Source organism: Theropithecus gelada, chromosome 6, assembly GCF_003255815.1.
Source record: "Theropithecus gelada isolate Dixy chromosome 6, Tgel_1.0, whole genome shotgun sequence".
Lineage (NCBI taxonomy): Eukaryota > Metazoa > Chordata > Mammalia > Primates > Cercopithecidae > Theropithecus > Theropithecus gelada.
In genome coordinates, this window is record NC_037673.1 from 134,094,625 (window position 1) to 134,113,744 (window position 19,120).

The following is a 19,120-nucleotide window of genomic DNA, read 5'->3' on the forward strand; positions in this document are numbered from 1 at the left end:
GACCCCATTCAAGAAGACATACATGTGAGACAGTCAAGCTTCATGGCCATAAGGATAGACATAGTTGGCCCTTCTTTCCTGGGCTTTCAGCTTCTCTTTTCCCTTGACTTAGACTGTTACAGTGGCCTCTCACCTGCTGTTTCCCACTCTAGATACTCTCCCTCCAAGTACTTCCTGCACACCATTGCCAAACTCATCCTTCTAAAATGTCATCTGACCATGACTTTCAGATCCTCACTGCACACAGGTCTCTTCAGGGGCTATGAGGTTTATGAGCTGAAGCTTCAGTCACAGCCCTCTGCCTCCATTTGTTCTATATGTTGAGTGTCCAGATAAAATTTCCTTTCAAAGGACTCTATAGCTAAACAGCTGAAAAATCATCAGTCTACAGGATAAAGTCATGATTCTTGCCCAGTATTCAAGGACTTCCTTGACCTGGACTGAACCTAAATGCCAGCCTTACCTCTCTCGTTTACTCAAATATTTACTAAGTACCTATTATGTGCCAAGCAGATGAACTATTCACTGCAGACACCTAGATTTCCCTTCTCTTTCCCTGTATCATAATCTAAATACCTGTTATTTGAGGACCAATTAAGCTTTGCCTCCTCTATGAAGCCCTTGGGATACGTCAGTTCTAAATGAGCTCTTCCTTCTCTGAATTCCTGTAGTATTTCTGGCTTGTAACTCAGCTGGCACATAGAATTCTGCCTTGTGCCTGATTACTTCTTCATGGTACAAATCCAACTACCTACCTGCCTCACACTAGATTCAATATACCTGGAGGGCAAGGAACATGTGTCTGAGGACTCTGTATAGCTTAGCCTGCCCAGCATGAGGCCATGCCCACAGTAGGTCCTCATTACATATTTGTCATCTGAACTCTACCTGAAAACCCTTCACTTGTCTTTACAAGAGTTAGATGATAGAGCAGAAGGGGATAGTCTGACCAACACTTTTATTTTTTAATGAAAATAGAGTTGGCCTTCAGAGTTAAACTATAAATAAATATACGTAAAATAGTAATTATAAAAGTTATAGATAAAAATATATAAGCTCTAAAAATTAGGCCCTCTTTCAGCACCACACCTTCCAAAGCCTTCTTTCCTGCCCTCCTCTATCCTCTAAATTCCAGATCCACATATCCAATGTCTTATTTGAGTCCCCTAGATTTTACACAGGTAACTCATACTTAGTCAAAATTTAAGTTCCCTACCCTCCCTTAAGCCTGCTACTCTTTCTGTATTCTCTATCTCAGAGGCATAACCAACCACCCAATCACCTATCTAAGTCAAAAACTGGGGTGTTATCCTTGATATCTTCCTCCCTTTCTCTCTCTCACTCCTCACATACAGCCATAAATCATATCAATCCTATGTGTTAATATCCCTGCACCCCATTTCCTTCTCACTTTCACTACCACCACAACCCCATTCCAGGCCATCATTGTTTCTTGCCAGGATTATTCTAATAACCTCCTCCCAGACTCCAGAGGGACCTTTCCAAAGTGTCAATGTGTTCAAGGCATGTTCTACATGAAGCCTCACTGATTCCTCACTGCATTCAGAATAAATCTCAGGCACCTAGCCTGGCCCTTAATCCCATCGTTGCCCTGAAGACTTCTCATTACTGTAATACTAAAATACTTGCAATAGCCAAAATACACTAGGCTCTCTGCCTTGTGAAGTTTTGTCTGACTAGAAAACTGTTCTATCCTATTCCCCACTCACTCTCCCCTGTGTCTAGCTAGTTCCTACCAGCCTTCAAGCCTCTTCCCTGAAGCCTTCCCTCTCTTACTCCACTACTCACTAGATTAGATAAAATCTAGTGGGAAACTAGGTTAGTTTCCTCTCTTCTGCATTCCCACAGTACTCTGTGCTACCTTCTGTATTGCATTCTAATTACCTCTTACTTATCTGTCTGCCCCACACACTGCGTGCTGGTAAATGTTTAATAGTTGGTTGGGAGGAAAAGAGCCCTGATTTGTAACATTTGCCAATTTCCAGAGTGTAAATACTCCCACCATGGCAGATTTTAAGCTACCAACATGATGCCACCAAACATGAGATTTGGGAAGAGATGTGCAACAGCACACCATTATATCACTGTATAGTATTTCTACAGCAAGACGCAATAGACACAACCTCAAAGCCCTAGAAGACTATAGTAAAAATAATTAGAAAGTGATGAGTTTGAGGTACTTTATTACATTCAATTTTAATATAATTTATGTTACATAATTTAATTGTTAATAATGGCAGCATTTAATAATTGGCTCACAAAATTCCTGAAAATTTAACAAACAGCTTTTGCAAGTGGGTGAGTGCTGACTCCAGCACACTGCTGCCCCCTCTAGATTGTGAGCTCCATGAGAACCAAGGCAGTGTCTTAGTTGCCTCTGAATTCTTAGCTTCTGTCACGTGATAGGTGCTCAATAAATGACTATTGCGTAAATTAATTGATAGATAAGTAAATTAGGTTTAACTACTGACCACTGTAGCTTTCCTTACTCCTCTTCATTAAAATACTGATGGCTTTGTCCTCCTCAACCTCCTCTCCATAACCCCTCCACCCCGCATTCAGAGAGGAGTACTTTCTTAGGCAGCCCAGTCCCCTGCATTGATGACACGGAATCAGGAGGATGGGGGTGAGAGAAAGCCAGCAACAACTGGAGAAGAGGGAAGAAAGGCAGATGGGTTGCTGCTTACTGTGTCAATTCTTAGAGTCTTTCTGTTGCTGAGGAAAATGGAGCAGTGAATAGAAAGCAAAGGATACTAAAAAACATGCTAGAAAGGCAGGAGATAGAAGAGTCTCCAAGCAGGCTGATTGTGCAGCAATGTTTGGGGGAATCTAACAAATGAGGAGCTCCAAATGATGAGAACTCATGGACACAAAGAAGGGAACAACAGACATTAGGGCCTACTTGAAGATGGAGGGTGGGTGGAGGAAGAGGAGCAGAAAAAATAACTATTGGCTACCTGGGTGATGACAGGTACTAATCTGTACAACAAACCTCTGTGACATAAGTTTACCTATATAACAAACCTGCACGTGTACCCCTGAACCTAGAATAAAAGTTTTAAAAAAAAAAGAAAGAAAAATCAAATGAGGAGCTCCAGAACATCCTGGGTGTGCAAGAATGTAGAAGGAAGGAAAGGGGAGTCTGAGAAATGCTTTTAAAGGTTATGATCTGTTTCACCTCTAAAGGTCTCCAAGAGATGCAAATAAAATTCAGAAGTCGTGAGCTGATACTAGCCACATACAAGAGGCAGAAGCACATTATGTTCAAGCTAGAGATGAGATGGAATAAAGAGGCAAAACCACTCAATGAAGGCAAAACAACTCTGAGCCAGGGCAAAGCTGTGCTGAATGCATTAAAAACTCTCAACAAAGAAAGTGTAATTTAGAAAGGAATAACCAAAAACTAAGAATCTGACAGAGAAGAAAGCCCTCGGTACAACCCATCTCACTCTGTCTAGGAAAGTGATTTAATCACTAGATGTCATCAGCTGGTTCAGCCTCAGGTCAGATCCCCATGGTGGAGCTTGAAGCCTATAAATACTCCATTGCCATAACTCAGTCCCTAGTTTACTCTGCAGCATTTTGACCAGTTTGGCCTCCCCCGTGGTTGTCCTTCAGAGAGCCAGAATGTGGTTGCAGGCCCTCAGGAATAGCTTGCCAGTAATATTTTACTGTAAATCAATAAACTGATGACATGTTGACTATTGTACTTTAGGTTCTCATGAGGTCATTGGCATGACTCTGCTTCTCCAACTCTAGGCAGCAATGGGACCCTATCCAGACAGGATTTCTGAGCCCCTGGCACTCTGGTCAAACTGCAGATCTAGTAAGTATCCCAATCCTAAAGTTCAAGACCCAAATGACCAAACTTAGATTGCTACTTGTGGATTAATGAAGAACCTGACTCGTGAAGATGTCCAGCCAGCAGGATTCAGGACTTGGTGGTGCAGTCCTGCCACCACAAAGTACCATTTACACACAGGTTACCAGAGAGCCCCATACTCTTCATCCCCTTTCAGCAGTGCCACCTCAGTTCATAGCATTAGGTTGAACCCCTGTAATAGCCCACATGGATATGCAGAACATATGCACTAGTAAGGTATAGATTGAGTTAACATTTCCTGAAAGTTGAGGGTATGTTAAAGCACCTTACCTCCATTATCTCATTTTATCTTCAGAACAACCCTAGGAAGTAGGCAGATTTTTCTCTTAAGGTACAGAGATAAAATTTGTCCAAAAGTCCCACATAACTAGTAAGTGCAGAACTGGCACTGAAACCCAGGCCTATCTGACTCCAAGGCCTGGGCTCTTAATAACAATGTCCACCAATTCAGGATAATGTCCATAGCCCATCAGACCAAGGGAGGCACAACCCCTCATGTCCCACTCTCTGACGTTCTTCCTTGTGCGACCAAACCAGGCCAAATGAAAAAAGACTAAATCTCCTAGGACCTGTGATATAGCACTACTTCACTTTTGATTATGGGAAATTGCAGTGTGTACTGGAGTCTGTGTTATTAATTGTACTGAACTTGGAGTTTACGCACTGGGGCCTTCACACAAGCCAATCATGATTCACCAAAGATGACCAGCAGCTGCTGTCATTCCTGTAATGTGCTCCTTCATAAACAAGCTCAAGAACAGGTATGTTACTAATCACATTCCTAAAACCCCAAGTCACAGATCACTTTCTGCAAAACTCAAGGGGAAAACTCTTAAATGGGCTATGTAAAAATGTAAAACATTTTACACAGACAGATAAAATTAGACAAGAAGAGAGAAAGACTAAAAGAAAACATGCTACTCATTATGTGACATTTTGGGAGCCAAGTTTATGTTTAGTTTGAATAGGAGAGCTAAGCCCTTGCAAGTGTGTGATTTTGATAGTGGCTACGATATACTTTCATAAATGAAAATGAAAAGTCCAGGAAAGTTGTGCTAAGACTCCAAAAATCCTCATAAATGATAAAAAGTTAGATCTCTGACCTGAGAGGCATTGAACTTATTTAACAGAAAAAAAAAAATCTGGGTTGGGCGCAGTGGCTCACACCTGTAATCCCAGCACTTTGGGAGGCCAAGACGGGTAGATCACGAGGTCACGAAATCAAGACCATCCTGGCTAACATGGTGAAACCCCGCCTCTACTAAAAATACAAAAAATTAGCTGGGCGTGGTGGCGGGCGCCTGTAGTCCCAGCTACTCTGGAGGCTGAGGCAGGAGAATGGCGTGAACCTGGGAGGCGGAGCTTGCAGTGAGCCGAGATGGCGCCACTGCACTCCAGTCTGGGCGACAGAGCAAAACTCTGTCTCAGAAAAAAACAAAAAAACAAAAAAACCTACCAGCACATGTTCAATCTATTTTTTACATGGTTTATTAGTGCTCTATTCCATTTAACCTAGTTTGAACATTCATCCAGAAAATGCAAAAAAAAAAAAAAAGGTTAGTTTGATGATGGCAAATTTCATCAAATAAAGCACTTGCTTTAGGAAAACTCACACAAAAATTACCTTGTCCAGATCTGTCTTACCAATTCAAAACTTAGCAAGCAAAATCCTAAAAATCCAAATCTGGGTGCAGGGAAATCAAGAGGTTTCTTTCCCTGACTTTGTTTTTGCAGTTGAAAACTTTACTTTGCCAAAAAGTATTTCCAAAATGAAAAAATTTGGTTTCAATTATCATGGTTGAAATGCATGCACATCTGCTTCAGGCAGCAGTGATGCCCAAAACTTTTTACAGAATTTTCTATCCCTGACTTCTAAGGTCCGGGGAGGACTAAGTGACTTGCCACTGGGAACAGAAAAAAGGCGAGGTTGCTCAACACTTGCTCTTCCCTGGGTCTTGCCAGCATTTAACCTGACATTAGAAAACTCAACATTTAAAGTATACTGGCTTTCAAAGTCTTGTCTCCTCAGAAAATATTCTCTATCTGTCATTCCTGGATCAAAGGTAAATAGATGAGCTCCTTTGGATCAGAAGTTCCCTGAGGTCCAGGAACAGGCTCTCCTTCGTAAAAACCAGTCAGTAAGAACTATCCTCTGAGGACACCTCACACAAAATCACAGCACAGTGCCCGGTACATGATGCCCGTCTCAAGCAGGGGCATCGCTGTGCTTCTGATGAAGAAAATAATCATGATTTTAAGAAAAATAGACAATTAACTTCCCCTTTTTATAATGCTTCTTCCAAAGTTGTGCTGCTCTGTAACTCTTGCAGATCTGCCACAGTCTGGGCCTGAATGTTTTTTTTATTGTGGTAAAATAGATATAATATAAAATTTATAATTTTAACCATTTTTAAGTACAGTCGTACTGTTGTACAACCATCACCACCATCCATCTCCAGAATTCTTTCATCTTCCCAAACTGAAACTCTCTATCCATTAAACAATAACTTCCCCATTCCTCCCTCCCTCCAGCCCCTGGCAACCATTTTACTTTCTGTCTCTATGAATCTGACTAACCATTTATTTTGAAATTTTATTTTAAGCTATCCACAAGGCTGATTTCCAGAACTGAAATAAAATCCCAATTGCAAGGACAACTGCCATTTGTGATACCTATCTTCTCTACATACCCACTCACATGGACACAATTTATCATTGTAATAGCTAACAGCCAGAGACCCTTTCCCTTTGCAAAAGAGAAGACAAAATCACCTTCGTCTGACTGGTCAAGCCACAGTGATTCTCCCACAGAGGGAACTGGGGAAGACTTAGTATCATAAGTTCCAGGAGAGACCTCTAAATCTAGAAAGATACACCAAAGGTTAGTGCAAATTCACAAGTTCTTCTTGAGATTTTGGCCTGAACAAACATGTATCCAGCCCATGGTTCCAAATCACTGAGGAAACTAGATGCCACAGGTTGTCTATAAAAAGAAAGATTAAGGTAGATCTTGATGAAACCTAAAAGAAGAAATGCCAAGCCCTATGGGGTAACTTACTATACGGAGATAGTTTTAGGTAAGAAGCAAGATGATGGCCTGATAAGCTCCCTCATTTCCTCATGGAAATGGTTCTACATAATCTGCTTTGGATGATAAACAGAGAGAGGTCCTAAAATATGCCTTGGTTAGTAACCCAGCAGCGAGGTATAGGCTACAACATAGCAATAGGTGGATACCAATGATAATAGCAACTACCATCTACTGAGTACTCACTCAGTGCCTAAAAAACTTTACTAGGTACCTTACACATATTGTATCATTTAATCTTCACAACAGCTCTATGAAGTATAAGTACTGTTATTATTCCCTTTACACAGAAGAGAAAAATTAGTTCTGAAAAGAGTGTGACACACTCAAGGTCACACTGTAAATAGATTCACCACTAGGTCTAAGTTACTCCAAAGCCCATGCTTTTAATTAATAGCCTTTCAAGGTACAAAGTATTTTCATACCCTCATGGCAAAGAAAAAAAATTGTTCATTAGCAATCTCTTGGTTGAAATTTTGTAATGCTTAAAAACAGCCCCAATTAAGATTCAGCAGGTTAAGTGTGGAACAAGCACCAGATTTAGGATCCCTCCAGTCTCTGGAGGTTGGACATGTGATCCTAGGCAAGTCACTCAGCTTCTCCGGACCTCAATTTCCCAGGGAACTTGCAAAACAAGGCTACTTCCCTCTGTTCTCCCCCCTATCTCAAAGCATTCCATGGAATCAGTTACCCGTGCTAAGATAATAAGGCTGATATCCAAAGATGAACCTATTGGCCAAAGGCTTCAGTCTCTTCTCTCACCAACTTTCTTTTTAGTTATCAGAGCCTCACACAAAGGTTATTAGTTAATCAGCTAATAACTATTCAGCACCTGCTATTTGTGTACCCACACAGTAGTCAATGGGCGTATTTAGAAGTACAAGGTACTAGCCTTGCCCTTGAGGACCTGTCTCCAAGTTTGGGGACTGCTAAGATATATGAAATAAAAGCACTAAAAGATCTGATGGGCCTATTATTCAGTGTCCAACTATGAGATGCAAACTAGAGGGATTAGAATTCAGAAGAACATCAGCCAGAACTAGAAAAGCTGAGTTTCCAAGATAAAGTAGAATTTTAGAATAACCTTGATAGATAACTTTTGCAAAATTAGAAGGGAAAGACATCCAGCAAAAGAAACTCTGGGAGCTAAGGATATGAGGCTAGATGAAGTAACGTATAGGATGGGTGATCATGAAAGAGATCAATAGAATTGTTAGTAGGCTTATGAGTGAGCAGTGGGAATGGGAACAGGAGTTGGAGTTCAGAAGACTTGAATGCCTGGCATGGTAAGCTGGGCTTGAGGCAGGAACAAAAGGTATGACCTGGGTGACCTGGTGAACATTGGAAGCTGCTCGGTTTGGATTTCTTGTCTACCATCTGCCTTCAGCAGAGGAAAAGTACAAGAACATGTGCAACCTGGTGTTCTAAAGCCATAGACATCAGCCATCCCAGCTGAGAGGCCCCAGGACAGGGGCAGGGACTCATTACATTTCTGAACACAGAACTGGGAACACAGTGCCCAAAACCATTTGATCCGCTGCTAGTAGTCTCACACTGATCTCTCAACCCCAGTTACACCACAGATCAAGCAAATAGGCATGGCCCAGAATCTCTAAACCTTCATCACATCAGCCCCATTCTCTGCCACCTACCAGATCAATGGAACACTGTTTTGGGGACCAAAGACACTGCTCACCTCTGCCCCACACCTAGGAAACAAGCCTTCACATGTTCTGCTGCCCAGCAGGCCACATGCAGTTCAACACTAAACTCCTGTTACAAAGAGCACCCAGAAAGACGATGCACCAGCAGCACAGTCAGTCCCAGGCTCTTCCTGTGGGAGTCATCAAGAAACACAATTCCCAGGGCCTCTACAGACAAAAGAATGAGATGACACTCAACCATCATGCCAGTTCTAATAGGGTCTAGAGATGTTCAATGGCATCACTGAGCCCCGTGAGACGCAGAAGTCACAACAACTCATGAAAAGGAAAGTGTTCATTGAGAGATTCTCTAGTGTTGACTTAGTTGAGCCTATTATTGTTAACCAGATAGTTACTGTCTGCATCAAACTGGCAACCTGGAGCAGCAGCCTTCCCCTCAGTGGTGCACTGCCATGGCCGGACCCCTCCCTGCAGTGTTCTCTCCTCGGATAAAATGGCAAGCCCTGTACTCTACCAACTGCAGACCAAAGAATGAAGAGGTTGGCACTCAAGAGATATTCTACTTCATAGACAGAGGAATGTCACCTCTGCACTGCACTGAGTACTTTCACAATGAAAGATTCAGATCTTCAGATAACAATTTAAAAATTTAGATGGGTGTGCCTGCCAGGATCTAACTGCCTCGCTAGTTAGATCCAGCTCAACAAAAGTACTTGAAATCTTTTCTGCTGGTTCGTATTTCAAAAGAAATCCCTGATGGAGGAAGCACAGACCTTCCAGTATAACTCATAAACTTTTCAATACAAATATGAAACTCAGTTCAGAGCAAGTGTCATCTGACTGGATTTCTCTCCTTCATCCCTGAATGTGTGTGTATACAGGCATACACGGCGTGCCTGCGCGCACACACACACACAGCCATCAGCATGGCATGCTTGCTGAAGATTCGAGCACTCCTGCGTGAAAATGCAAGTACACTATGTCAGGCCAGCCCCACTATCACATCAAAAACCCCCCACCAAAGAAAAAAACACCCCGGGAAAGTAGCCAGGAAAGGGAAACGCCTCCTTGAAACAGCCTGAGAAAGGCAATCTAATTCAGCCTGTGCTGAAACTATTCCCGAACACCAGCCAGGAAGTCCCTTCTTTCAGGGTGCTCCGCTGCCTAGCAAACCCAGACCTGCCTTTGCGGAAGCCAGATCTCTGGAGATTCAAGCCCTGGAATGGGTGGTTTGGAAAGCGGCTTTCCTGCTATTGCTCTGCCGCCCTTTGAGATCCATCAGTGGCCAGGTCTTCCAACCCTGCCTAGCCAATGCAAACACAAAAGCTGGTGGCTGTACCGCAAGCACACATTTACTTATATACACACACAACACAGCACATACTTATACATACATACCTTTCACCCTCCATTGTGTGAGGCCCAGTCAGGGTGGTAGCCGCTGAACTGTGTGCATGCACCCGGGGATCCTAGTTCTGTTCTTGATTCTCCCAGCAGACCAGTGGGAGATCTGATCAGCAACAGTGATTCAGCATGGCTGCAAGTGAAGCCTCCTCCCTTCTCAATCCTCCTTCCTCTGACTTACTCGCAGCAGCTTCTACCGCAAAAGCAGCAGCAGCAGAAAATGTCTTACCCAGAGCTCCCTGCAGCCCTTTCAGCTGCTAAAAGCAGCAACCCACTTGCTCCCCCTCCCCCGCAGGCTTGCTGCTCCTTGGTCTCCTAGGAACGGCAGCAGCTCCAGCGACCCAGGTGCACTGCCACCTTTCCGGCTGCCTCTGCATCTGCCTAGGCATCCCCAGCCCAGGCGATTAGCCCGCCCCTGGGGCTCCTGCCTCCTCTGTCTAGGCTGCAAAGAATCAGGCAGTTCGTCACTAGCCCGAGAAATACTGGCCCCTACACCCTCCCCTGCCCCCATAGGCTATGAGTCTGTCAGCCTGGCCAGATTGCTGGAATGAGGAGGCCCCTCTGTGGCCTGCAGTGGAGTTTATCATCCACCTGGGGAAATTCACTTGTAGGTCACAGTTTATGTTCCAAATCCTCCTCCCAAATTCTATAGTAGCTCTGAGTGTCTGATAGATGGGGAGAAGTTAAGGAAAAAGCACCTGACAGAAGTGAGAAGAACACAGAGAGAAATTAAAAGAATACAGAGAGAAATTGGAAAATTAGTCGAAAAAGAGAGGTAGTACAAATAGATGAAACAGAAACAAACCCTATTTTACTCCAAGAGGCCAAAGACTACTGCAGTAAAGCTATCACAATGAATACTAAAATATCTTAGCACAATCCTAAAATATCTTCCTAAAATCTGTCATATTGGAATTTAACTTAAGCTGTGGCTCCAACTAGTAAGTCTCCCACTGAACCCCCATATCCAGCCAAAGATCTTTCACATCCTGTAATCTCCAGCTGCTAAGCTTCTATTTAGACTAATTTAACTCTCCCTGCCTGGAAAGGCTTCTCCAATCCCAGTCCTTTAGTCTTTCTGGGAGGCTAGTCAAAATCCCATGTCTTCATAACTTCCCGAATCACACCAATGACAGCCAATCACCACCAAAATAGCTACAAACTATACTGTCCTGTATTGTCATCTCACACCTAATATACTGTCTTGGCTAATTCATTATTTATAAATCTTCTTTCCCAAACTAAAACATAATCTTGTGGAAAGCAGGAGGCCAGTCTGTATATCCTAGCCACAGAGGCTTAGAGGTAACTGGGGCAATTAGCCACAAAAAGTGGTGCAGAAGCTACCCTAATGCCTCAGAAAAATCAGCTATGAGCATCTCTCTTCTGGGACCCCTCAAGACACTCCTGGGCTTTTCCGAATCTGCACCAGCTCTCATTGGGTGAGTGACTTTCCTGAGTAGTGTTCTCCACACTCTGGACCTCATGCTCAGCTACTCATTCACAATATAGGGTCAGACCAGACAGTCTTTAGAGTCCCTTTCAGCTCCAAAATCACAGGATTCTAAAAATGTTTTAAATGGTCTGTTTTTCTTCTCAGAGTAATCTGTATGATTGTTTAAGAAGAAACACTAGGCTCTAATGTTTTGTAGGGGGCTTCAAGGAGGATAACATGATGTAGGTGAAAGTATGAAGAGACGCTTAGTAAATCTATCATTCTTATCATTTTAACCTGATAAATGTCTTCACTACTACAAAGCTCTAAAACCACAGAAGGAAGAGAGAAACACTGGGGTGACAGAAAGTAAAAGTAACTAATACTTTATATAGCCTCCTGAACTCAAACTGGCTACAGGGTTATTCTCAAAGATTACCTCCCCTGGCACCTCAGCGTTCTCTTAGACGAGGCCATTACTCAAACTCACTCTTTCTCAAGTGAGAAGAGGCCTGGATAATTTCATTTACACCCCACAGGGCTGTATCTTCACTTCTTCCTTTCACAACAATACCCCCCCTATCTTGTTCCCTCTATGTCCCTTCCTCCTCTAATCAGCCTTGTGGCCCTGCTCCAGATATTTCCTCTTGAGGTCAATCACAGGGACCACAAAAAACTGAACATCACAAATGAGGAAATTGAATCTCGGAATCCATGCCAGAGTTCAGACATCCACCAGGAAGACAACTGGGTGATTCATAAAAGGGACATAAGAAAGAGATGACTCCTTTGCACATACCCACGTTTACATATTCGCCTTACAGGAAGGTGGGGAAATGCCACATCTAATACACCAGACAGAAAGAAAAAGGATCCAAAAAGGAAATATGTAAGGGTTGTGGGTATTCAAGTTTCAAAATACAACTATAAAGAGCCAATATCAAAACCCACAAAATTTCCCTGCAACCCACTTTTGCCATGCTAACCGATATCATTATAATGTATGTGTCAAAACCATACTACTACACCTTCATACTTTATTCACCACTCATGATTCACGGGAAGTAGACAGAATAGAGAATACTCAGAAGATGCCATTTAGAAAAGAAAGCTCATCTTAAGCAAAAAGAACAAAGCTGGAGGCACCACATTAACTGACTTCAAACTATACTACAAGGCTATAGTAACAAAATCAGTATGGTATTGGTATAAAAACAGACACATAGACCAATGGAACAGAAAAGAGAACCCAGAAATAAAGCTGTTCACCTATAACCAACTGATTTTCAACAAAGTCAATAAAAATAAGCAATAGGGAAAGGACTTCCTATTCAATAAATGATATTGGGATAACTGGCTATCCATATGCAGAAGAATGAAACTGGACCCTATCACCATATATAAAAATTAACTCAGCCAGGTGCAGTGGCTCATGCCTGTAATCCCGACACTTTGGGAGGCCAAGGCAGGCAGATCACCTGAGGTCAAGAGTTTGAGACCAGCCTGGCCAACCTGGCAAAACCCCATCTTTACTAAAAATACTAAAATGAGTCAGGTGTAGTGGCATGTGCCTGTAGTCTCAGCTACTTGGGAGCCTGAGGCAGAAGGATCATTTGAACCCGGAGGTTACAGTGAGCCGAGATTGTACCACTGTACTCCAGCCTGGGTGACAGAGTGAGACTCTGTCTCAAAAAACAAAATAAAATAAAATAAACTCAAGATGGAGTAAACAATTAAATGTAAGACCTAAAACTATTAAAATCCCAGGGAAAAAACCTAGGAAATACCCTTCTAGACATTGACCTTGGCAAAGAAGTTACAACTAAGTCCTCAAAAGCAATTGCAGCAAAAGCAAAAATTGACAAGTAGGACCTAATAAAACTAAAGAGCTTCTGTATAGCAAAAGAAACTATCAACAGAGTAAACAGTGTACAGAATAGGAGAAAACATTCATAAACTGCATCTGACAAAGGTCTAATATGCAGAATCTATAAGGAATTTAACTCAACAAGCAAAAAACATATAAACCCATTTTGAAAAGTGGGCAATGGACATGAACAGACGTTTCTCAAAAGAAGACATACAAACAGCCAACAAATATGAAAAAACGCTCATCATCACTACTCACCAGAGAAATGCAAATCAAAACCACAATGAGATACCATCTCATCTCACACCGGTCAAAATGACTGTTACTAAAAAGTCAAAAAATAACAGATGTTGCCAAGGCTGTGGAGGAAAGGGAATGCTTATACACTGCTGGTGAATGTAAATTAGTTCAGCTACTATGGAAGGCAGTCTGGAGATTTCTCAAAGAACTAAAAATAGAACCACCTTTTGACCCAGCAATCCCATTACTACGTATATGCTCAAAAGAAAATAAACCATTCTACTAAAAAGGCACACACACTTGCATGTTCATCACAGCACTACTCAAAATAGCAAAGACAAAAAATCAAGTTAGGTGCCCATCAATGGTGGACTCAATAAAGAATGTGTGGTATATATACGCCATGGAATACTACACGGTCATAAAAAAGAACAAAATCATGTCCTTTGAGGCAACATGAAAGCAGTGAGAGGCCATTATTCTATGTGAATTAATGCAGAAACAGAAAACCAAATGTCACATGTCCTCACTTATAAGTGGGAGCTAAACACTGGGCACATATGGACATGAAGATGGGAACAATAGATACTGGGGACTACTAGAGGATGGAGGGAGGGAAAAGGGGTGATATGATTTGGATGTTGGTAGGATCCAAATCTCATGCTGGAATGTAATCCTCAGTGTTACAGTTGGAGATAGGGCCTAGTGGGAGGTAATTGGGTCATAGGGGCAGATCACTCATAATAGTTTCACGCCGTCCCCAAAATAATGAGTGAGTTCTCACTCTGAGTTCATTCAAGATCTGGTTGTTTAAAAGTGTGTGGCACCCTCCTCCTCACTCTTGCCTCTGCTCTCATCATGTGATATACCAGGTCCCCCTTTGCCTTCCACCATGATTGTGAGCTTCCTGAGGCTTCCGCAGAAGCAGATGCCAGCACGCTTCCTGTACAGCCTGCAGAGCCATGAGCCAATTAAACCTCTTTTCTTTATAAATTACCTAGCCTCAGGTATTTCTTTATAGCAACACAATAACCACCTAATACAAGAAGCAAGCCTTAAAAGGTAGTTGAAAAGCTACCTATTGGGTACCATGCTCGTTACCTAGGTGACAGGATCATTCATACCCCAAACCTCAGCATCATGCAAGATACCCATGTAACAAACCTGTACATGTACCCCTTGATCTAAAATTAAAGTTGAAATTTAAAAAAAAAAGGAAGAAAGGTTATCTAGCAAAACCAGGGACAGAGCTGAGTCAGGAAGCAGTCTCCAGACTCCTAGCACAAAGTTCCTACCCCCAATATTTTCCAGTTTCAGAGATACATTTTACATTTTCTACCTTATTATCCAAATGTTCTCTGGACCACAGCCTGAACCTGTTTGCTCTAGGCTAATTTTCCTGACTGGACTTCAGATTAAGGACAGTTGCTGTTGGAGTCTTGCAGTAGAGGAGAGTCAAAAGAATGAAAGTGGTATCTGTCTGGAGAAAAAGGTACCATCGTCGGATCGCCCAGCAATAATAGTGTCTTAGTCCAGCGGGCCCCAACCTTTTTGGCACCAGGGATCAGTTTCATGGAAGGCAACTTTTCCAAGGATGGGGGTGGGGGGTCAGGGAGGATGATGGTTTCAGGATGAAACTGTTCCACCTCAGATCATCAGGCATTAGATAGCTTTTCAAGGAGTGCACAACCTAGATCCCTTGCATGCACAGTTCACAATAGGATTCATGCTCCTAGGTGAATCTAATGCCACTGCTGAGCTAACAGGAGACAGAGGTCAGGTGGTCATGCTCACCTACCGGCTGCTCACCTCCTGCTGTGCATTCCAGTTCTTAACAGGCCACGGACCAGTACCGGTTGTGACCTGGGGACCCCCGTCTTAGCCTAGTCCTTCCCACACCCCAGCCTTCTTCTACAGCTTATCAAAAGTCCCCAGTGACCCCAGATCTCTACCCCAAAGCAATTTATTCAGTTATCTACACCGACTTTGTTTAGAATCATTCAGCTCTTATGTGGCTTAGGAAGAAACCATGTTGGGAGGAGAAACTTCTTTAAGCTGGGTTTTATCTAGAAAGTTCTCTCTTCCATACTCTATCTCTGTACAGGGAGCCAGTACAGTTTATCTGAAGACAGCTAAGCCAATCATTCTTCCTTGTAAATGCCCTTTTTCTTTTCTCGCTTTTACCCTCCTTCTCCAGGACATCAGTTCCTCACATTGGCAGGCACCATAACAGAGTACAATGGTCCCACACCTAGCTGTGCATCAGAAACATCTTCCCAGCTGGTTAAAATGGTAGGTGTCGGATCAATAGGCATGAAGAAAGTTTTAGGGTTATAGAAATGTTCTGTATCTTGACTGTGGTAATACCTGCACAACTGTATACAAGTACTGCATTTCATTAAACTATATACTTAAAAAGGGTTTATTTTATGCAAATTATACCTCAATAAATCTGGAAAAATGAAAAAACACTGCAGGGTCCAGCTCTTCCTCACACCCATAGAATTAGAGCCTGAGGAACAGGAATTTTAAAAAATTTTTTCCTTTAGTTTTAGAGACGGGGTCTCTCTATGTTGCCCAGGCTGGACTCAAACTTCTTGGGCTCAAGCAATGCTCACACCTCAGCCTCCCAAAATGCTGGGATGGACAGGTGTGAGCTACTGCACCCACTGGGAACAGGAATTTTAATGAACTTCATAGGTGACTCTAATGCACAGCTGGATGCAAACATCACCTGAACAATGAAAGGAGCCCAGACCATTAAAATCAGACAGGGCAAGGTTCAAATGTACTTACCAGAAACATGACCCTAGGCAAGTTACAATCTTCGATTTTCTCATTGAAAAAAGGTGAGAACAATAGTACCTACTTCACAGCGTTGTTAGGTTAGAATGTGAAAGTATGTAAAGCACTTAGCTGAGAGCCTGGCCTATAATAAGCACTCAGCAACTACTAGCAGCTATGATTTTCATTGTCTATGCCAATGCTACCAAACTATAGTTCTGTGAGCACTCGGTCCTAGGTTCAAGAAGAAAATTAAACAGGGCCTCTCCTGGAGCTATTTTCACATCTCCACTGGTTACTATTACCAACAAGGACTAAACAAGACCAAAGCTAAATTAAGGTCCACCCACACCTGTATCACCAAAATGCCCTCTCATATTCAGGAGCACTTGCCAAGTGCCCTCAGACAGCCAGGCAGAAATTGAAAAGGAACTTGAGACCCCAAAAAGTCAAAAGATAAACAAAACAGCACCTTATCCAGAGGAATAAGGACTCTTCCTCTGAAGGTAAAAGAATTCACGCCAAGTAGATTCCAGAGTATAATCACTCATGCCATTTGTGTTGCATTTTTAAGCTTACAAAGTGCTTCATATCCATCATCTCCTTTGACTTAAGACAACATCCCCTGAATGGTAATAATAGCTCCCATTCCTTGAATATTTACTCTGGGCCAGAACCTGTATTCCACACTTCACGTGTACCCTTCTCATTTAATTCTCACAACCCTGTGGGACTATTATCTCTCTTTTAAAGAAGAGAGAATCAAGGTTCTGAGAGTTAAATAACTTGAACCAAGTCCTCACAGTTAGTAAATGGCAAAGCTGGAATTTGAACCCAGTTCTGCCTGACCTCAGAGGCCACTATTAGCTATACACAGAATGTACTACCCCTATCTTACTATCTCCATTTTAGAGATAAGCTAATTGAGACAGAGAGAAAAGGTAACTGGGTCAAAACTACCTGGAGAGCCAAGCTCAGTGCAGAACGAGACCCTCAGATGCCTGGCCTAATGCCCTTTTCACCTTACCTCTGGATGAGGAAAAACAGCTTTGAACCCCTAAAGATATTACATACAGGCTGGCATCCAAGGCTTCCCAACAGTTACTATACTAAAGTCCTTCCACCTGGATTCCTCTGGGCACCTAGCTTATTGACCAGGACTAGCCAAAGAATGCTCTTGGGGAAAGCTGGAAGAGTACCACCAGACCCCAAGGGAATTAAAAAAAAAAAAAAAAAAAAAATGGGCAGCTCTGGGGCAGACCAACTAAAGCAACAAGCAGAGTACTTCACACAGACCAGCACACTGGTCTCTGAGTCTTCCTATGAATCTGCAACCTACAAGTGGTGCCCTCTGCTGGCAAAAGTATACATCTCTTCATAACAAAAGTAAAACCTAATTACTACACCAGTGGCTTAGGAAGGAAAAAAAAAAAATCTGCTTCCTTCACAGACATTCTCTTCAGGAAAGAACACTATTTCTTACTTACGACTTTCCAATAGGTATATGCAACTTTAAACCGACTGCAATTATCCTCTCCTCTATCTGCTGCCTCTGCCTCACGTCTGCAGTTCTTTCCTTTCTGGATCCAAAGAAAATTGGGCTGTTTCACATAAAAAGATAAAATATAAATAAAGGATGCAAAGCCCCAAAGTCAAGAATACAATGATGTGTATGTGGGTGAGATCGGGTCTGCACATCTAGCAAGTACAGAGAATTGAGGGAGGCACACACTTTAAGTGATATAAAACCCATGGGCAAGTATGCTCAAATATTTTGGTAAATCTCTACTTTCATAAAATAGCATGCTTATAATTCAGTCAACTAAGTCTCACTGAATGTCTACTATGTAGGCTGTACCAGAGAGTGACAGCATAAATCCTATATTAATATAATGCCAAAGAGCATACAAGCTGTTTGAGAAAATTAGACATAGGCATATACAATGGTAAAAAGTATGAGAGTCAAGTACAGAAAAGGTATCATGGAAACTCGGTGGAAGAAGAGGCAACTTCCAGTTGGGGAGAGAGAGAGGATGATATGAGAACAGAAATAAATTGAGAACTTAATAATTCTATGGAGTTTTTTTAAAGGTATTCATAATTGTAAATATTTGCAAATAAGTAATTTCAATGTCCCATGATTTCATTAAAAAAATTTTTTTGGCCGGGCATGGTGGTTCACACCTGTAATCCCAGCACTTTGGGAGGACAAGGAGAGAGGACCACTTGAGCCCAGTAGTTTTGAGACCAGCCTGGGGAACATAGTGAGACCTCATCTCTACAAAAAAACACTTTAAAACTTAACCAGGCATAGTGGTGTGCACCTGTAGTCCTAGCTACTTAGAAGGCACGGGCAGAGGGATCGCCTGAGCCCAGGAGTTTGAGGCTGCAGTGAGCCATGATTGCACCACCACTGTGCTACAGCCTGGGCAACAGGGCAAGAGCTTGTCTTTAAAAAAAATTTACAAGATACAATTTTTTAATCTCACTACTTTAATATACTTACATATTTATTATGTTAAATATTTTTTCATTACGATTTTTATTGTGGTAAAACATACATTAAATTTGTCATTTTAGGCCAGGTGTGGTGGCTCACACTTGTAATCCCAGCATTTTGGTAGGCCGAGGTGGGAGGATCACTTGTCCAGGAGTTCAATACTAGCCCGGACAACATAGCAAGACTCCATATCTACAAAAAGATTTTTTTTTTTTTTGAGACGGAGTCTCG

At 42.3% G+C, this 19,120-nt stretch overlaps 1 protein-coding gene across 1 annotated transcript in view; it reads right to left on the bottom strand.

The window, feature by feature from the left end:
* The window catches only part of KLHL3 (kelch like family member 3), a 117,297-nt gene extending 106,719 nt beyond the window's left edge, over positions 1-10,578 (bottom strand). Inside the window, exon 1 of the mRNA XM_025388597.1 lies at positions 10,055-10,578. Coding sequence (XP_025244382.1) covers positions 10,055-10,068 — 14 coding nt within the window. The 5' untranslated portion in view covers positions 10,069-10,578. The remainder of the gene's footprint in view (positions 1-10,054) is intronic.
* Between the last annotated feature and the right edge of the window lie 8,542 nt (positions 10,579-19,120).